The following is a 21,397-nucleotide window of genomic DNA, read 5'->3' on the forward strand; positions in this document are numbered from 1 at the left end:
CACGGGTTAACGTTACAGAGAAAGGTGTTGTACCTGCTAGCTTTGGAATGAGATGTCCAATTATGGCAATTATAAGTCTTGTTCAATGTCACTAGTGCTACACAATGTGTCTACATTGTTCAACAATATCCATTGATATGTGACAATCTTGCAGTTATGCATACGAGACTTTTCAACACATGTACTGCTGACATGTAACATTATGGAACTTACTTTTAAACATGCCATCAATGGATCAATGTAAAATGTTGAAACCATGTTGGGATAACAGTACATAAAGGCAGAGCAAAATATACATTGCTGACGTTTACTACCATGCTCCAACATTCCAATGGTATGTATTGATACATGCCAACCTTGAGATTACATCTACTGACAGAGATCTTCACAGAATATCTGCGATACCGGCATGGCTAGCATGTGTCAACATGACTGTGGCATGTATTCATAGACAACCTCACGTGACTGGCACAATTCAACAAGAGAATGGCATGTTTTGACAAGGTCATGTCTTGGCATGGATCAACATAGCACTTCTAGGACACACAAAAGCATGGCAATGATATGTCCTGCCATCCCTGAAAGTTGGCAGTCTAGCGTACCTTCATGGTGTTATTAAAGAGTTTGCCCACAGCGCGGAAGCATCTAGCGTACCTTCATGGCGTTATTAAAGAGTTTGCCCACAGCGCGGAAGCATCTAGCGTACCTTCATGGCGTTATTAAAGAGTTTGCCCACAGCGCGGAAGCATCTAGCGTACCTTCATGGCGTTATTAAAGAGTAGCGTACCATCAAGGCGTTATTAAAGAGTTTTCCGACGGAGCGGAAGCATCCGTTGTCAAGCTGCTGCTTCTTCAGCCATCTGAAGGACTCCTCAATGTGATCCTCATTGATGTAAATGTAGCGTCCAGCTGCTGAAAAGGACTTCATGACAAAAGCAGTCAGCCTGCAGAGACGGGGGGGGTGACAGAGGGTGAGTTTAATATACAGAGCGAGAGCGTGGGGCCTGAAGGAGTCAAGACAGGAGTGAAGAGGATATATGAGGAGCTTGTGATAGAGTGATAGGGATGTGGGGCTACGTTTGACCAAGAGAAGGCAGGACAGCAGGAGGGAGAGAGACACAAGTAATAGAAGCAGATGGAAAGAGAAAGGCATGGGAAAGGGCGAGAAGAGGGGAGGAAAGTAAGAGATAGAGAGTGAATGCATTGGGGGAGTGAGGCACCAAGAGAGCGGGGAAGCGGAAGAGAAGGAGCAGGGAAAGGAGAAGACAGGAGGTATGAGGGATGTGCCGAGCCAGAGACTATAGAGAGACAGAGGATACAGGATGGGAGATACCAGATATAATGTAAGGGAAGGGTGATGGAAAGTGAATGAGAGAACGCCAGTATAGGAAGAAAGATCACCAGAGATAATATAAGGAAAGGGGTGATCGAAAGTGAATGAGAGAAAGCCAGTATACGGAGAGAGGTCACTAGTAAGGGAAGGGGTGATGGAAAGTGAATGAGAGAAAGTTAGCATAGGAAGAGAGATCATGAGAGATAATGTAAGGGAAGGGGTGATGGAAAGTGAATGAGAGAAAGTCAGCATAGGAAGAAAGATCACCAGAGATAATATAAGGAAAGGGGTGATCGAAAGTGAATGAGAGAAAGCCAGTATACGAAGAGAGATCACTAGTAAGGGAAGGGGTGATGGAAAGTGAATGAGAGAAAGTTAGCATAGGAAGAGAGATCATGAGAGATAATGTAAGGGAAGGGGTGATGGAAAGTGAATGAGAGAAAGTCAGCATAGGAAGAAAGATCACCAGAGATAATATAAGGAAAGGGGTGATCGAAAGTGAATGAGAGAAAGCCAGTATACGAAGAGAGATCACTAGTAAGGGAAGGGGTGATGGAAAGTGAATGAGAGAAAGTTAGCATAGGAAGAGAGATCATGAGAGATAATGTAAGGGAAGGGGTGATGGAAAGTGAATGTGAGAAAGTCAGCATAGGAAGAAAGATCACCAGAGATAATATAAGGAAAGGGGTGATCGAAAGTGAATGAGAGAAAGTCAGCATAGGAAGAGAGATCACCAGAGATAATGTAAGGGAAGGGGTGATGGAAAGTGATTGAGAGAAAGCCAGTACAGGAGGTAATTTACATCAACCGCCCACCCTCCAGTTGAATAGAGAAGGTGCATTGAGTGCAAACATCAGACAGATTACAATCCTTACAAGGAGCTAGGAGGAGCTTATATCAATGGGCGTGACATGCTAATTGCAGAGTGCGCTTAAGCTCTCTTCTATGGGGTGGAGATGCTTTTGGGTAAGTGCCTTTGCTTACAGACTTGCTGACAGAAAGAGCTGCAGTGGTTCCAGGTGAAGGTAAGGAATGTTTGTGTTCAGACACTGCCGTCTGTGAGCCCCCAACCCCCCGTGACACAGAGACACGGAGACAGAGATGTTTCTCGCATGGCCTCCCCGGTGGTTGTGTCGCCACCGGACACGCCCTGTTTATTTAACAGGGCACGCAATGGAGTGAACGTCACCCCGTCGCATGCGCGCCCTTAAAGGGCCAGCGCCACACTCCTTTTCCATAACAACAAATTGGATAAAACATACATTTGCACAGCACACCAAATACACACACAGTGAACCCCCCATTTATTAACAGCCACCCTGGAACCCCCGAGGGTGCTTGCCACGGCCTGACCATGTCCCCAGGTCAGCCTCCCAGCTCAGTCTGTTACATAGTCCGTGAGACGGGCAGGTTTCCCACGCCCTGTTCTCAGGGGGTACCTCCTGCCAACGTCTCTGGCCGGTGTGCTTTGCCCTGGTCCGCCCCGAACAGGAGAGTCCACAGTGGGGCTTTCACCCCCGCCTTCATCCAGAGCCTCCTCACCTCTCAGCATGCTCACACTGGACACAAAGAAAATGTTCTCATCATCCTCTTCCTCTTCCTCCCCCTCCTGAGGGGCCCCTTCATCACCCTGGTCAACCTGGGCAACGTTTGATGCCCTCTGGGGGCAGAATGCACCAGCTCGAACAGGCCCCCTGGGCACTACCTTCGGAGCTGCAGTTCTACACATCCTGGCAAAATGATCTGCGCCTCCGCACCTACCACACTTCACCCCAGTTGCAGGGCATTCAGCCAGGTGCGGGAGGTCGTACCCGCATTTCGGGCACAAGGAGGTCGTTCCTGGTGGGCGCAGGCCCTGGGTGTTCATGGGGCGCCTCGCTCCGCAGCCTCTACAGACCACGCAGACTTCCTCCACTTTGCCTGGGCGCATACTCGCTTCCATTCTAGTTGCCCGCAACTCAGACACCTCGTGGCATCTTCCAAGTTCTAGGATGCGATGAAGGGTGATGCCAGGCTCGCGCAGTATTTGGTGCCGCAGTTTCCCAGAGGCGCACCCCTGAATGAGCTGATTGCGAATCATGACTTCCGAGTCGTTCCATGCACATGGCGCCGCCAGTCTGCGCAGTCGCCCATAGAACACTTCAAGAGTCTCGTCATCCTTCTGTCGAGCAGTTCCCATGAGAAAACGTTCATAATCAGCATTAGCCATTGGCAGAAAATGATTATGGAGTGCATCCTTTGCTGCCGCAAATGACCCATCCGCTGGTTGTAGGGACAGAAAAATCTCATGCACCGCCGGGCCAACTGAATACAAGAGAGTAGCCAGCTTACTGTCGTCACTCGTCTCCATCTTGGCCCTGAAGTACATCTCGAGCCTGTCTATCCACATCTTCCACCTCTGTCCCAGGCTTGATGGTGTGCCCGAGATATCAAACTCAGGCATTGGCTGTAGGGACCCAGGTGGTTTAAGCAGAGGTCTTGGCAGGAGGGCGGGCGGAGGCTGAACCACAGGAGCAGCGGCAGCAGCAGCAGCTTGGCTCATGATGGATAGCGCACAGGCACCCCAGAGTATTTAAGTAATGGGGCCGCAACTCACCACCAGATGCCACCAGCACCTTCCTCAGCAGGCAGTCTCCTGATGCAGTCCCAAATGCCACCAATCTTCAGATGTGCCCTTCGTAGATGCACCGCTCCGGCCAGCAGGCAGGAAAATGAAGAGTACAAAAATTGAGCAGGGCGGGCCCCAACGTGGATTTGGCAGGCTTCCTATGGAGTCTCACCCATTAACTCGGTGAAAAACAGTAAAAATGTCAATGAATCGTTTGAAAATTGACACGTGCTGTTTCCAGTGGCTATCCGCCACTGGATGGTCCAAAAATTGTGTTGAAGCAGTGAGCATCCAAGGCCTATTCATCAAAATGGCCGCCGGCCGAGTGTGTCTCTCCCCTCTCCGCGGTCAGATTTTGCTGAAGCGCTCACGTGGGATCATCTGCGCTACAAGCGATTATCTCCACCTGTCCCAGGTAGTGGTCCAGTCCTCGTTGCCACTGTTAGCGGTGTTCAGACACTGCCGTCCGTGAGCCCCCCACCCCCGTGACACAGAGACACAGAGACAGAGATGTTTCTCGTGTGGGCTCCCCGGTGGTTGTGTCGCCACCGTACACGCCCCGTTTATTTAACAGGGCACGCGACGGGGTGAACGTCACCCCCTCGCGTGCACGCCCTTAAAGGGCCGGCGCCACAAGGAACATACTATACAACCCCGCAAAGGAGGCTTTTCTCAGGGAGACTCCCGGTGCCCTGTACTGTCAGTGTTCGGAGCAGGACTCTGTCTTGTAAAATCTGATCCTGATTGCATGCTCTCAGGGGACCTGCATATGCTTCGTAAGAAAGTGGTTGGCGACTATAAGGGTCTCCAGCGTTTCAGAAAGGAATCTGGTCCCAGTCTGCCCTTAAGGATCAAGACAGAGTGCATTGAACAATTTAAAATAGGTGCGTTCTAATGAAGCTCCGGACACGGTAAATTGCAGTCACGTGTTTATTGGAAGTAAACCCTCCCAGCTTCCGGTCAGCATCTCGACAGCCCCTCTATTCTACGTGTGCAGATAACACGTTCCACACTCTACACGAGCCGCTCCTGCACACAGCTATTAGGATAACTCGATCTTAAGATAGAACACTTCCTTCCCCTTACAACAACAGCACGTCACCTTCCTTATTGAAGCCAACATCTCTGGTACAGTCAGTTCCCCAGACAAGAATCTGAAGCAGGAGCATGTTACTCCCGAATTTGTAATGTTGGGAGTAAACTGATTTTTTAGGGAGCATAAAAGTAAGTCCCACTCCTAATTGGAGCATTTTATAAGTGAGTAAAAATATATTTTAACGGTAAAACAGAAATGCTTTTGTAATAAATATTTCTTTGCACCGTGTTATTCATGCACATTCAAATGTATGAATGCCTGACCTTCAGATCCGGCAGTAATATTTGTCTATGACCTAACTTTCTATAGAACTTGGTCATTGGCACGAGCACTGTCCCACTCTGTAGCAGACAAAGTACCTTCACTGTAAACTTCATTAATTGATGATGCCATGAAGTCATCTCTATGCACGTTCTCTATATCCTTACTCTTCACAGGGAGCCATAAGACGCAATCAGCTGTTGCATTGTATTTCCCTGGTCTGTACTCCTCATCAGATGCTAGTCTTGAAGGCTAGCTGAAATCTTTGCTAGTCTGGGTGACACTCTGTGGCCCCCTTCCTGCAGCTAGTACTTGGACCAGAGGTGTGTGGTATGTGCGAATTTCAAAGCTTGCCTACCACAAACATTGTCTAAAATGCCTCACAGCCCACAGAGAGTGTAGTACCTTGTGCTCAATTACAGAATAGTTCAGTTCAGCTGGTTTGAGTGTGCAGGATATTATGGCCACAGGTCACCTGAATGGCTGTCGAGTTGGGATGATACGGCTCCCAGTCCTTTGTTGCTCGCATCAACAGCAACCACTGACAGTTTCTGTGTCAAATTGCCTTAAGCAGAAGAATAATTGCACGTGTCATATCTTCAAAAGCTTATTGTTCACGTGCATTCCAATTGACCACTTCTCTCAAGGGTAAGGCTTTTGCTGCAAAATTCTGCTTGAACTTCGACTAGAATGCACAAAGACCCAGGAATTGTCTTGTTGGAGCGGGGTTCCACATATCTCGCTGCTGCTATTAGATCTAGTTTGGGGGTGAACACCCTTCTCCGTTATTAGGTGTCCTAAATATTTGCCTTCTTTTCCCATGAATGTGCATTTTTCAATTTTTAGTCTAAGGACTTTGTCTCTTAGCACAGTTAGTACTTTGTGTAGCGCTGTTTTGTGTTCCTTCCATCGTTCCTGCGAAGACTAAAATGTCATCTTGAGAGAACATCACATTTTCCATCCGCTTGAAGACTTGTGACATGAGACGTTGAACATGGCAGCTGCGCTGCGCTTGCTAGTCAGAATGAATGGTGTTTGGACATAGCCCAAATGGTGTTATAAAAGCCGTTTTGTTTTTGGAGTCTTGGGTGGTTTCTATGTATTGGTAGGCATAAAGAAGATCAAGTGTCGAGAACACTGTAGCTTTTCTGAGTTTCATTACCATTTTGTTGATGTTCGGTAGTGGGTGTGAGTCCACAAGGATGTTCTCTTTTATACTTCAGATCTATGCATAGCCTTATTTCTTCTGTGGCATTTTTGCTAGCGACCACGACAAACCATGATAGGGGCTACCCATTCTGACTTTTGATCAGTTGATGGATGTCTTCCTTTACTAATTTGTTTATGTGTTGTTCTTATTTGTCTTGCAGTCTTATGGGGGTTTTCTGGATTTACAGCTTAGTTTGGGAGTCCTTGAAGATGTAACATAGACTTTCCCCTCAATCACTTTTTCATTGTACTGCAAGACTGTATGGAACCATCCTAGGATGCCTATCCTGTGCCCGCAGGATGCTCTCGTATGACAGGTTGTGGGAACTAGTAAAGGGATTCCTCCGTCGAGCTTTTCTTCAACCAGTTGAAGAGGCAGAACAGTGAATAGAGACCCTCAGTCTGTGACCATGTTAACATCTACTCCTGCGATTTTTATATACACTTTTAGGTGCGGTGGCCGCTGTTGGCACTCTGTGTCTTGCACCATTAATATAGACTTTGATAGGTCATTGGCAAGGTTGTCAAATATTTCTTCTTGTTCTTTGATGGTTGCTACTCTGGATTCTTTCTTCCTTCTGGCATTTTCTTTTTTTTTGTATTCAGACTTGAGCAAAGTGGTTCGGTTTACCACTTGCTGCACACTTTTTTTCCCCCATCCTGGACATTGTCTTGCTGAAGAGTAATGAGTTCTGCTTCCACACCTGAGGCATGTCTGTTTCTCATTCGCCAATTCCGACCTAGGGTTTGTGCTCCCACTGGGAGATTTATTGGTATTCTTTCGGGGATTTTCTTTGTTTATAGCACATTCTGGTTCATTGTTGTTGTTACGTGTTTGTCTCCTGTGTAATTAAGGTGCTCCAGCTGATCGCTTGTTCGACTGGCTTGGCGAGAGTTACAGCTTGATCAAACGTGAGCTCTTCCGCTGGATCTGTGTGATTTTTCCATCATGGAAAAGTCAGTGAGGAAAAAGTTTGCATGAGAAATTTGCGAACCACAAAAGGTTTGCACATTTCCCATGCAAACACGCATTTAAAACCCCTACAAACCCACACCCCAACCCACTCCCACAACAACCCCAGGACACACCCCCACCCACACCCCCAACATAACCAAACCCTACTTACCTTTCCTTCACTCTGTGTCCCTGCAGCGTCAGTTCCCTTTCACTTCCGTGATTGGGAACCGGTGCCGCAGGGTCCTTTTTTCTTTTTTTCTCGGGTGTGCTGCGGCGGTGTCCCCCGTAACACCCCACTCACTATACCCCATTTTTTTTTCTTCATTTGGTGGGGCGCTGGGGGGTTGTCCCCCGCAACCCCTGCTCACGGTAGTGGGATAACCCCCAGTCCCAAGTCCGACCCCACGAAAACACCTAAACACATAACACGAAACGTTCAGACTTTTGGTAGTCCGAACTTTTCGTGGTGTTTGTTTTAGGTCTTTTGGTGGGGTCGGACTTTTAAAGTTGGTAAAATCGTACATTACCCTTATGCTTGCCAAAGCCTGTCTCTAAGCTGGTCATTGTTGGTTTGCACCATCTTTTGGTCACTGTGAGGGTGCACAAATAAGGCTAGGATACAATGGGGTTGTGTTTTTGGGAAAACTCTTTTATCATATGAACAAGGGTTGGAAAAATGCCTCTCTTTCCCTAAAACAAAGAGGGGCGTTCCTGCTTCTAAGAAAACAAGGGAATTGTCATAATGTCCAAATTATAAGGTCCATCACTGTGGTGTCTCAAAAAGCCTACTTCTGTCCCTAACACTAATAACTTAAATAAACTGTGCAGGGGTGATCTCTTCCTAAAGGAAAGCGTTATTGTAGCTCCAACCAAGATAAAAGTTCCCAGTCTCTGGGGAAATCAAAATGGGTGCCAATAAAGAAATATTCCTAAATGCATTTTAGGGTCATGCTTCCTGTCTTTAGCCAAATCTGGGTTAGTGTATTCATCCATCAAGGTGCATTTTGCTTCCATTTCCCGTTCGACAGATTCCCCGGTACACCTTTTCTATGGTCTCACAGACTGGTCAACAAGTTCTTCAAGGGACTAATTCCCACTTTCCTTCCTATCTGAGCTCCTGCTCTAGCCTGGCAGTTGAACGTGGTCCTCTCCAAGCTAATGGGTGTCCCTTCGAGCCTCTACACAAAGACTCTTTGAGGTTTATGTCAGGAAGACTGCCTTCCTGGATGCCATTTCTTCTGCCAGGTGGTTAGGTAAAACCCAGGCTATTTCCTGAATGCCTCCTCACTTAACTTTTCATCAATCCAAGAGGTCCTTCACACAAATCCTTCTTTTATGCCAAAGGTTCAGTCTTCATTTCATCTTAATGAACCCCTGGTTGCCTGTGTCCTTTGCTTCTCCTTCATCACTTGCTGAACGCTCCATGCATTCTCTGGATGTGGTCCAGGCCCGATGGCTCTATGTGGCTCGCACCAAGGACTTCCCCAAGTCATCACAATTGTTTGTATCTTTTCGTCCTTCCGCAAGGGAACACCTTTCAAAGTCTTCTATCGCAAGATGATTGTCGGTGTAAATTTCACACTGTCATTGGCTGGTTAACAGGTCCCTTCTGGGCAGTCCCAGAGCAGACTGGACAACGGCTGTGGCTGGTACTACTGCTTTCGTATCCTGTATTCTCCTGTTGGATATTTGCAGGGCAGCCAATTGGAGGTCTGTCCATACCTTCAGGAGGTTCTACTGCATCAATAGGGATTCCAGGATGGAGTCCCGGGTCAGCCAGGCACTGCATTGCAACCTGTTTGGGGGAGATGAGTGTTTCTGAGGTGAGTTGCTGCCTTCAGTCTAGCTATGCCTCCACTGTTGTGTTTTGTATGTATGTTCTGCTTTATAAGCTTGCCGAAACAGCATGTGAATCTATGAAAGATCCAAAGCTCTACAAGAAATAAGTTACTTACCTGTAATGCCTGTTCTCCAGCATTGGTATCTTTCATAGATTTGCCTGCGACCCTTCTGCCTTCCTCGCTTGGCTCGTCTTGGCTCATATTGCCACTTCATGTGCGCTATGGCAAATCTGAAGATGCCCGCCAGGGGTGGAGCTACGGGAGACCTGTCTATTGGCTATGTGGCACCATGACCCAAAATGACTAACAGAGAACTAAAGTGACAAGCAGTTTGAAATATGACTGCTTTCATGTTACTGAGGATTCACAGCCTGTCGACTGGGGATATTCGAACAGCATGAATCTATGAAAGATACCAATGGTAGAGAACAGGAGTTACAGATAAGTAACGTATTCCTTCGTCCTGTAACAATGTTAGATTTTAATCTCCAGCAGAGGTCTGACCCCCCATAACAAATACTCCATGACATATATTTCTCAATTTTGTTATGGAGCAAGTTATGAGATACGCTAGCACATCTCATCACTTGCTTCTCAAACGATGTGCCTTTTTTCACCCCTTTGCACATTTGTGCATATAAATGTGTTTGTCTGTGCATTTTAATGCACATCCTGAATTTAAAAACAAACAGGATGCACATTGAAATGCACAGAGAAATATTGGTGTGTAAATGTTTGGAACAGGTTCAGTGGGATGTGCGATGCACGACATGGTCATACATGCCTCTTCCATGTTTGTTTTAGTATGTTCTAGTGTGACAGGAAGCAGTTTGAGCCATTGCTGCCACACTTCCATTTCTCGACCATAAAAAGGATTAGAAATACTTTTATTTTTCATTCCACAATGTGTTATGCACTTTACAATGGGCAATGTTTTAATATATACATCCCCATGGAAGTCTCAGAATACAGATGCATGGAACTAGATGAAGTACTTCTTGAATGAACTCCTAGAACTCCCATGGTCCCTCATCATTGACTGCGCTGGCTAGAGCTGATGGTAGTTGTGGTCCAACATATCTGGAGGACCAAAGGTTGCAGATCCCTGTCCTAGAAAGATCCAGCTCATAGATGTTAAATAAAAAAGGTTTGAAGGAATCCTGAAGGTGCCCTCTTTGTAACCGGCATATGCCACTACTCAGACTATGTAATTGAATGTGACAATGCATTCTGCTGCAGGGTCTGATATAGTAAATGTGAGAAGGGACAGCATTTATGGACTGTTCAAATAAAGATACCATCATGTTTGCGACTGTGAATGAAGGAATGAATTCACAGCTGTTTCTGTTTCTCAGGAGGTGGCCTGTATTCTGCAGGATCACCTGTGTGATGTAGACCACCCCAAAAATCAGATGGATGTACTGTCCACATGTGACCTTTGACATTTTTCCTGGATGGAAAAAGGTAAAAAAACTTGATAGTGGAGATCTGGTCAACCAATGAACTAGCTGAAGTCCACACATTACATTAATATGGGTCTTCTGGCTAAGTGCCCTGCCTGATTATGGGGACTTCTAGTGGGGCGACCAAGAGGGCAGTGTGCCCCCCGCCCCAAGCCAGGGGAAGATGTGCTGAGGGGTGGAATGGAGAGGTTTCGCTGGCCATCCCCTAATTAGCCCCTCCACCCCATAGAGAAAAATGAGTCAGAGGATTAGGGAACAGCAGAAGGAGGTAGGGATCTTTAGGGAGACAATGGGCCTCATTACGAGGTAGGAGTTAAGGAATTACCGGCACCGGTAAGGGTGCCGGTGCCGGTAATCCCTTACCTCCATATTCCGAGGTCCCTTAGCGGGTCCCTTCCTTAACACCCGGTCTGACCAGGTGTTAAGGACGGGATCCGCTAGGGGACTTCAGAGCTAATAACCGTACCGCAAATTGCAGTACCGTTATTATCTACTTCCCCAATGGGAATGAGGAATGGTTCTCAGAATGGGGATTTACCGGGTCCTCCAAGGTTGGAATGACCCGGTAAGTACCCATTCCGAGAACCCGGACCTGGTATGCGGTAAGGGGGTAACCATGGTGCTAATAGCACCATGGCTTCCTCCTACCTCGTAATGAGGCCCAATGGTTCATGTCACTCCTACTGCACTAAATCAAAACAGCCAGCTTCATACAAATATCCACCCAACCACATAGGCAGTCCTTCAACAACACATATGATATTAAAAGCAGTGTCTAGAGGCAGTTTGTTTTAAATAATCTTCAACATAGGTGAACTCACTCACCTAAGCCAATGTGCGATCCATACACCCTCGGGGCACTGTATACATGTCCCTGAAAATGGGGGAACACAGATTTGTACCTGGTGAAGGGCACTCAGCCACGCAGGTGGATGGGAATGTGGGCAAGAACACACAGTGTACTGCTCACACTTTCCAGCCACCCGAGGCTCTTCTCTGGGTTGCACCTCGGGTCCCATCCTCTCCCACACCCCCAAAGAGACCCTGCTCTCCCTTTCCCCACACTTGCCTTCCCTCCCCACTTACCTGCTGCTGGGCGGGAGCTTTGTGCTCCGGCCCCGGTGCTCCTCCTGCTCGCGGTTGGCAGTATGGAAATGGATAAGGGACTAGGTTTCTTTTTTCTTATGTAGGCGGCTATCTGTTTTTTTTTTTTAACAGGAGTTTGGGCTTGCGCAATATGCACACAGCCCATCTCCCATTAACAAAACCCAACCAAACTATCTGCACCCGGGCGCACCCCAGGGTGCGAGTAGCTACCACCCCCTCGTCGGGGGTGCGTTCATGGCTGGTAACAGGCCACAGACATCACTAAGGCCCCCACTTCGATCGGGCTGGCGGGCCTTTACTAGCCATGTATGCGCCCCAACTCAGGGGTGATTGCTATAGTCACTCCCACTTCACCCTGGGCTGTTAAGCAGCCCTTTAGAATCACACATAGTCATCCAAGCATTTCCCTCCAATGGTTCCAATAGGGTCAGGGCTGACGGGGAGTCTGGGACACTCCTAACTCGGTCTGCCCCTCAATTTACATATTTAAGTAACTTTGGGAAAATTAATTTGCCTATTTACTTTTGAGCAGGTTCAGAGTGTGTTAGGCACCACCTAGAGTCATTTCACACTACCCTTCTGCCATCAGCGGGCAGAAAGGAAGGGAGATAGTCCTGCCTACTGCCAGCATAGCCTCTGCCACCTACTTTATCTTGCACAGCTGGTTTGCATTTCAAGAGGATAAATAGGAGTCAGAGAGAAAATAAAGAGAGACAAGAAATAGATAATTCAGGGTGATAGAAATAGGGACGCATTCTGTTAGAACAAGTTTGAAGGACACACAGTTTGCCCAACATGACAAGAAGTGCTGGAATAGGGCACACATTCTGGATATCACCCGTGGGTACTCCAAGGGTCAGTGTGGGTTGAGCACACAAACTTACCAGGTGTTCCCTGACTCATCGCTCTTGCCAAAGGCACTGTAGGAGCCATCATCGTGCTTATAGTTCAACTCTCGCTGGTAACCTGCAGGAAGAGAAGCAGGAATATTTTGCATTGGTCATTTAGTTGTCCCGGAGGATAGCCTAGGGGCAATGTGCTCACCTTGGATAACAAGGCGACACGAAGCAACACCGGTTCGATCCCCGGGTCCGCACTTAGAAACCTCCGGGTATTAAGCGCGTTATAAATACGCAACTAAGAGACACATTTCTGTAACAGCGCCTCGAGGCCCACGGGCTGTGCGAGTGCTTTAAAAATGCAAATAAATAAATGTGTGTCAATGCAAATTCCCAGTTAATATCTGTTCCTCATCGTGGGAAGAAGGGAAAGGAGTGAATAAGGGGGATTTCTGTAGAACTGGACCCACAAGCTCTGTGGCAGAGACTTAGAGGGGAGAAGGCTGCAGAAAAACATAAAACTAAGAGAATAGTCAGTAATATGTTAATACAAAGTGTTAGTTAAGAGAAAGTGTAAGTTAAATGTGTAAGCTTTGCTTGATCAAATACAGAGGACAAATCAGACAGAAACCGACCTTGAATGTGGCCGCCCGGTGATATTTGGGAGGTTGTGGTAAACAAGTTAGGACATTCTGTGGGACATGTTAAGCATGCTGCACACTGATGCAGCACATCAGGAGCACAGTGACAGCACAGGGTCTGGATCTGACCAGGAAGAGAGGGGGAAGGGGTGAGTTTCATAATAAGTGCAACTAAATTGGCTTCCACATTGCTTCGTTAGAGTGAATTACTGCACTGCAATGACATCTTGGCATTTAATTTTTTTAATAATGCGGTAGTCCTCCATATAGACCATAGTTAAAGATTAGTTAAGGTACCAAATTTATCTCAAGAAAACAGCTGAAATCGGCACATTTGACAAGGCATGACCGGCTTAACTCGGCACGTTCCCGTTGTTATCCGTCATAATGCTATATCCCGCATAAGCCATTGTGTATGTTATTGTGAATCCTATCCCTTATGATAGATATGTGCTCTTGGGCTTTGCGACGGGAACGCACCGAGTTAAACCGGGCATGAGTTCCCAAATTTGCTGAAATTCAGGGGTTTTGTTGCGATAAATTTGGTACCTTAACTGATATTTAACTAAAGATTTTGCAGTGAATTTCAAAGGTTTTGTTATTCCATAGTTTTTTCCTGCACCACGGCCATGGCCGAGTTATATTTGAAAAGTGTTACAGCCCACGGCCTTCGGCTTTGCCTGCTACATATTTTACTGCGCTAGCAGGTCCGCTCTGGAGTTGAAAACACTACTGAACCATTGGCCATGGCTAGTAATTTTTCACCCCCTACCTCATTGTAACTTTCCCCCATAACCGCGGCTATAATAAGTATGTACTATGGATAGCCACGTTTATCTATAGTTCTTCATACATGTGGTTATCTGAAAAAACAGTGAAAAGAAAAATATGCTTCAATGCCCTCCCAGGCACTCACCAAGTACCCCCCTCATCTGTTCCAGCTCCACCCACTCCCCTGAAGACCTCCTCACCTCCTCAGCTCTCTCCCATTTCTGCCCAAACACTAGTTTCCATGACGCACTTTCATTCCCATTGTCCGGTAGCCGTGATTATCCCTCTGAATATCCGCAGCTCTCAGAAAAATGTTTGTGCTTCAGATTCTCAACTTGGTCCCTCGCCCCACATTCAACTCCTAAATTTAACATGCTGCTTTCCTCTATCCCCCACACCTATCCTGATGCCATTTCACCATTTTAATCACGGCGGCTATTTCTCAAATCGAAAAAAAAGATGACAGATTTTTTATTTCTGAAAAGCCCCTCTGCTGTAATGCACCATGGGAGATATCTCTATTTTTTGTGAGAAGGGGGCTCTCCCTTCTCCATCAACTACTGCATGGAATAACCCCAGACCGCAAAAGTATTGGTCACAAGTCAATGCTTCGTGCCCAGGTTGTTTCGGAGCTGGTCCAATTCCGTCCAGTGGTTTTCGTTGTGCGGACCGGCAAAAATGTACCTTTTTTGTCTATGGGAAAATGAATGAGGACTAAGCCGAAAATACTTTTTTGTTTTCTAAATAACTTTATTTATTAACACTCAACTGGGGAAAGGCTCCACGAGAACCGAGACAACAGCATTCGTCAGATGGCCACCCTATTTCAGAACTCAAGTATGGTGTCAGCCTCAGTCTTTCTCCTTCTCCTGATCCTAAAGCCATCCTGCATTTTACTGGTGCCAGAGGCTCACTTGAGAATGCATTCTCTTCAGTGGTTTCCCCACAATCATTGGCCTAAGTTTTCTTACGTGATGCTGGACCGCCTCTGAGTTTCTGGGGAGATCAACAATGATCTTTGGTGGTGGTCTCAAAGGGAGAATTGGTAGTGATGAAGCCATCCTGGCAACCATGGCCAGGGGGGGGCAAAATTGTTATGGACACCTCCCTGAAGGCTTGGGTGCTCATCACCGGGACCTGCAGGTGAGCAGGCTTTGGTCCCGGGTGAAGAGTTCTTGACGCATCAATCTCTTGGAGCTAAGGGCCAACAGGCTGGTGCTGATGGCTTTTCTGACTTCCATGCAGAGGAAGAATGACCAGATCTTGAGTTCATATGGTGGTCATGCACTACCTCAACAAGAGAGGGAATTGTGTGGTCATTGCAGAGAGCACATGCAGCTTTGGCTCTGGGTTCTAGAGAATGGCATCTTGGACTCGGCAGCCCATCTAGCCAGATCAGGGAATAGGTGGCAGATGCCCCGAGCAGACTTCACTCAGTTTCCTACGAATGGGAGCTTTTGCCCAAGGTCTTTTCAGAGATCTTTGACCTTTTGAGGAGACACCCTCAGTCATCCTTTTTAGGATTAAAGACATCAAGAAGTGCAAGCTTTTCTATATGGGAGAACTTCCTCTGAGGGAGGCATTGTGGGACGCCTTTCGTGTGGAGTGAACTTTCTTCTCCCTAGTTCTCAGGAGGTTGAGGAGGTTTGAGACTTGCAGGATTCTAATCTCCCCTGATTGGACTCAGAGGACATGGCAAAGAGTTCTTCTCGAGATGGGCATCTGTCCAAAATGGCACCTTTCCTTGAGGGAGAGCTTGATGTCCCAGTCCAGGGCGTGGGGGTTGCCACTGCACCAGAACCTGCAGTCTCTCATCTTTGCTGCGTAGCTATTGAAAGACTAAAGTAGGACAACTGAGCACTTTGGATGAGGTCATCAAGGTGTTGCTGTTTGTATGCAGGCCCTCTATGATGTCTAAATATGTGTGCAGGTGGAGAATGATTGAGGAATGGGTCAAGAGCAGAGGTGAAGACCTCATGTCATGTCCCACCCTCTGGTCTTGGAGATCCTTTTGTACCTTGGCGAGGCAGGGACATCAGGTGGGCACAGTGAAGGGTTACCTTGCTGCCATTTCCAATTTCAAGAGGTGTCCAGAGCAGGGTTCATTTTTTGCCGTCCCCATGCTTGCTGGGTATTTGAAGGGCCTGACAGATCTTCCCACCAATGCAATTCGTTGTTTCATCTTGGAGCCTTGACTTGGTCCTTTTGTTTCTTTCTTTTGGATTCACCCTTTAGGCCCGATGCACTTACATTCTCTTTGGCTCCTTACACTGAAAACTGTGCTTTTAGTGGCTATCACGTCCGGCTGAAGTGCCAGTGAGATGCAGGTCCTTTCATTTAGGCTATCATTTCTTCATTTTGAGAAGGAAAAAGTCACTCCCCGAGTTAGCTAATAGTCAAACCCAGAATGCATTGCTCACATGGCTCTGAACTGGAGGTTAATGTCCAGGGATGGCTACTGGGTTGAGCTGTGACATGTGTGATGTAGCTGAAATAGGTTATTCAGAAGTAGAAATGAGTGGGACTCGATGGCCACAAAGATTATTGCCAGTGAAGAAGATCCTCCCTGATCCCTCTCTCTCTTTGTCTCATTCAGCAAGTATTCCATTTCGTACCTACTGGTCCTCAGCTAAAATGCACGAGTTACTGTTGAGGGAGGCCAACCTGTTACATCTCCTAATGAACCTACATACACATGTGTGGGCCCTCCCCTGATGCTTTCCCCTGGTAAAAGTAGATATTTCATCTCCCCACCCCCTCTCTGTACCACAGTCCAATAATTCTCAACGATAGTATCCACCTTGGGTACATCCGCCCTATTGGTAGAAAAATAACCATGGAAACCAGGAAGGGCAGGAGAACCCTACGTGTTGGTGACTGGATACAAGACATTCTAAACATAGCAAAGATGGAGAGAGTGGCTTAGAAGCTGACGGACACACAATACATATTTACTGCTATTTTGAATGGATTACTGATTAATATGGACCATCCCAACTATTACATTCACCTGGCCCTTCTTTTTTATGTATTTGATGCTATATGGATGAAGCAATATAGCCTTAAACACCATAAAACAGCATAATTTACACGAATACATACACAAAGAATAAAACAATGATTACAGTTGATACCTTAACATTGCACAGAAATACCTAACAGTACGTTTCATTACAGTACCTAGAATATGAAAAGGTAGCAGCAGAAATGGTCATAACTGTCTCCTAATAAATTAACTTGATGGTAACATAGTTAATATCAGCTTCCATAGTTTATAGCCCATATTGGAGAAAATAATTGGTCTACCAGATAAAGGACCAAAGTTCATCAGAGTCAATAATGTTTTTGTCTCCAATAGAATGCATGGTAAGCTCTAGTCAGCGTAGGGCATTGCGTCAGTAGATGTCGCATGCTCTAATTCATTGGGACGTAATCGACATGGCTTCTTCTTTCATGCTTGGCCTACACTTAGTTTCCCATTTGTTTGACCCAGCCACAATGGTTCCATGTCATAATGTCGCCGTTAAAAAGGCTACTTTTTTTCCTGACACCTAAAGTTCTTTCCCCAAATATTCTAGGAGGGGTAAAATTATATATTATTATCACAAAACCTAGAATATTTGAGTGGGGAAGTGTTTGATCGTCTGGTGGATGTATTTATAGGGAAATATCGCCACCTGGTGGCCATTTTTATGACAACATTATCACTGGATAGCGCTACTCTGGTTTTTCGTTTTCAATATAATACAAAGGTACTTATAAAAATGGGCGGGGCAAACTTCATAGGTTCAAAAAAGGCTTTCATGCACAGTAAATAATTACATTCAGCTAAGGCGGTGTTTCTTCATGGGAAGAGACAGATGGAGAGGGCAGCGAAAATCATTCTAACAATAATTTATTAATGTGCTTTGGACATGAAGTATGAGGGAAAACCTGATATAGCCTGACAAGAGGAACTGGTATGGAAGGATAAATTATTGAACATATGGGTAGATAAGTTGGACTTGCATCTATTAAGTGCTCGGAGGAGACTGCAGTTGAGATTTCAAGATGATTTATTTATTTATTTGTGGCAGCGTGCTTAACCCTCAAGTATCTGGATGCTAGTTACATTTACAGAGGCAGCAGTACGGAGAAAAAATGCCAAGAAGACTCACAAAGGGATGTGTCCATCTCAAGGAAGGTGCGGATGCAGGGTCAATTTAGTTAAGGAGCCAAGTTTTCAAATTATTTGTGAAGGCCGAGTAGGACGGTTCTGAGCACGATGGGTAGGTTGTTCCAAAGCTTAGCCGCTGTGACAGGGAAGCTAAAGCCTCAAACAGACTTGCGCTTGAACCTGGGTACTTTGCGGTAGTGGCAATTTGCTGATCTCCGTTGTCGAGTTGGGATGTATGCCAGGGCAGTGTTCGTGAGGCATCGATGGGCTATGGAGAGAGTTTTAAACTTGATTCTTTCATGAATTGGCAGCCAGTGAGTGTTTTTTCTTGCTTCTGAAATGTGGTCGTGTTTGGACAGACCTAGGGCAGCCGGGGGTGGGTTGTTTTGTATGGTTTGTAGTTTGCACAAGTTTCTTTTGGAGGTCTCTGCAAAGAGGACATTGCAGCAATCGAGTCTGGATCCAGTGATCTGGCTATGGTGAGGCGGTTAGTCATTGAGAGAAGGGGTTTTCTGGCATTATGAAGTTTAGAGGTGTAGGCAGCAGAGGAGGCGATGGCATTTACTTGGCCTGTTAGATCGAGGGTGGCATCTAAGTAAATGACCAGGCTTTTAGCCGTGGGTGAGGTTTGGTTCATATTAACATCTATTCTGGATGCTTTATAGGCTGGGTCGAGGTTGTGGAGTGAAGATGGCATCTCATATAGTAAACCTTCCCCAACAGGATGTAGAGAGGATGGATAGATGGCAAGGAGTGTTGCCGTAAAAAGGATTTACTTGCATCATACTTTAATGAGTAATTGTAAGCGTGCAGAAGTCAGAGTCGGACACAAGGGTGGCATGATTTTTAGTAACGACATTTAGTAAAGATACCACACTGTTCCTAAAACGAAGACCAGTTTCCCTACCTTTAAAGAAACTAATGAAAATGTCAGGAAGTCTGAAACCTACTTCTGCCCCTAACATTAATATACTGCTATAACTGTGCAAGGAACGCCTTTGCTTCAAAATAAACAACAGTGTTCTTGACAATCTCAGTTAATAGAAAAGTCTCCAGGGTCGCTGGTAATAAAGTGATGCTAAAATAATGTTCCAAAAAGAGCAAGCTCCAAAATTAGGGTGATGCTCCTTTCTCCTAGGTTTATTATCCTTCCAAGAAACTGGATAGCCCACAAAGACTTATCTTTTGCATTCCCAGTCCTTCAATATCCCTAACTTGGCATAATTCTCTAACAAGTATGGGTTTCACTTTAACAATTCCAGAGTCTTTGTTCCCCTGCATCTCAATCTTCTAGGCGGGAGCGAGTCACAGACTCGCAAAAAGTTGTTTTAATAAAATACCTCTTCTTCTGGGTCCCAGGTCCTCCTGGCTTTAGAATGTGGTTTCAGATATGGGTGTGGGTCCCAGATCTGCTCAGGTTCACTGCACCTTGGGTTCACTCTCCTGCCAAGTATTCAATCCCAGGATCCCAGACTCTCTTCTTGTTTGTTTGTCTGGGTGCGGGTCCCAGACTCTCACAGTTTTGATGCTTCTTGGCTAACTCTCCTGCCAAGTATTTAACTCAGGTTCACTGCCCTTTGGTTCACTCCCCTGCCAAGTATTCAACTCTCTTTCAGTCAGTTTTGGATCCCAGAACCTATTCTTCCAACAGCTTCCCCGAACCTCCAACACGTTCTGGTAAAGCAGCATCTCTGTAGACGGATACCGGCATTTCCCCAGCTCTTCTGTTGCTCATCCAGGCTCTGGCAGCTCGCTAGTGAATGGCAAGGCCTGCAGCAGTTCCTGGGGCAGCTCTATGGCTGCTCGTCCTGCCCTGCAAGCAGCTTGCAGATGCCTGGGTTGCCTGCAGGCAAGTATCAGAAACAACCCTGCCGGTCCTCTCTGCTCGGACCTTCATCAGGTTTAACTTCCCCTCACTTCGTGGTTTCCTTCTCAGCTTCTCTCTGCTCGCCCCGTGCAGCTGTCCAGTTGTTCCTCCTCAGAGGCCCGTTCTCTCTGAGCTTCACAGGTGAGTTCCTTTTGAATTCCCAGCTTTGTTCATTCCGGCGCTTGATATTGTGAAAAAAACTAGACCGCTCCCTTTGTTTCCTCTGAGTGATCTTCCACATCCCAGTACTGGTTTTCCACTTGGAGGCAGAATATAAGTATTCTCTACTGGGCAAAGGTTTTCAAGTATATTAGAGTCACGAACCTTGCAACAGAGTATATTGGTTGTGCCTACAAAAGAGGGGGAGGGATTTGGTATCTGAGAGGGGACTGGGTGTATTAAGGCAGAAGAATACCACATTCTCTGAGAACAATTGTCCCAATTCCATTGGGGGCTTCCCTCCCCATGTGATCCTCCTGCACCCCCGTAGCCCCATAGGAAAGGTCTCCCCCCAGGGAAGAAGGGACAATATCTTCAGATTCATCATAAAGCGAAGAGAGATCTTAACATAGGAGGCACTTCTGCATAGTGCGTCGCTCCAAATTAAACAGCCTAGTCATGGTATTCCAATTTCATAGTTATAGGGGATAAGGATTTGAAGCTTGGAATTGGAGGGTCGTGTCTGATATTTCTCTGATTTTTCAAGGTCCGAGTGTCACTATGAAATTTACTGTAAACCTTCTATGCATTTTATTTCTCACTTCACTGCTGTGGCCCAGCAAGGAACACAAAAACATTGTCCTTTTATGCCTCTGTGATATAAGGACAATTTAGCGTAAAGTCTTTGCTACCCTTTGTTTACAATAGGATCTAGTTGGGAAGCTTAACCACATTCACAAATGTGAAGACCAGACCTTTAAATACATGATATTGATATTAAATTGGTTCACCGTGCAAGTGCAGCCACTATTGGGTTGGGAATCTATGAATGGAGCACAAGGAATGTGCTCTGGAAAGTTGAATGTATCTAGAAGTAAGCATACCTAATTACAAGAAAAAGGAAGTCCTTTTTTAAGAGCAACACAATAATCAATATATGTAAAATATTTTAGTTTCTCGGCTCATACTATAATAGTTTAGTATCACCTGCAAACTAATCAAAAAGGGTTTAAAAGAAGCATTGTCTAGAGGAAGATTCCATGTCTTTGGGTTCCAAAGAAAGAATGTGTCCACTATTCAATTGATGG

The 21,397-nt window shown here is 46.1% G+C and overlaps 1 protein-coding gene across 3 annotated transcripts in view; it reads right to left on the bottom strand.

Moving 5' to 3' along the window:
* LOC138580212 (alpha-2-macroglobulin-like protein 1) overlaps positions 1-21,397 on the bottom strand; it is a 328,254-nt gene that overhangs the window by 55,736 nt on the left and 251,121 nt on the right. For all 3 annotated transcript variants that reach the window (XM_069650567.1, XM_069650566.1, XM_069650565.1), the window contains exons 25-26: positions 12,761-12,842; positions 788-944 (exon numbers count right to left, since the gene is read on the bottom strand). In XM_069650567.1, the coding sequence (XP_069506668.1) occupies positions 788-944; positions 12,761-12,842 (239 nt within the window). The remainder of the gene's footprint in view (positions 1-787; positions 945-12,760; positions 12,843-21,397) is intronic.

Source organism: Ambystoma mexicanum, chromosome 3p (genome assembly GCF_040938575.1).
Source record: "Ambystoma mexicanum isolate Mex_15411 chromosome 3p, UKY_AmexF1_1, whole genome shotgun sequence".
Classification (NCBI taxonomy): domain Eukaryota; kingdom Metazoa; phylum Chordata; class Amphibia; order Caudata; family Ambystomatidae; genus Ambystoma; species Ambystoma mexicanum.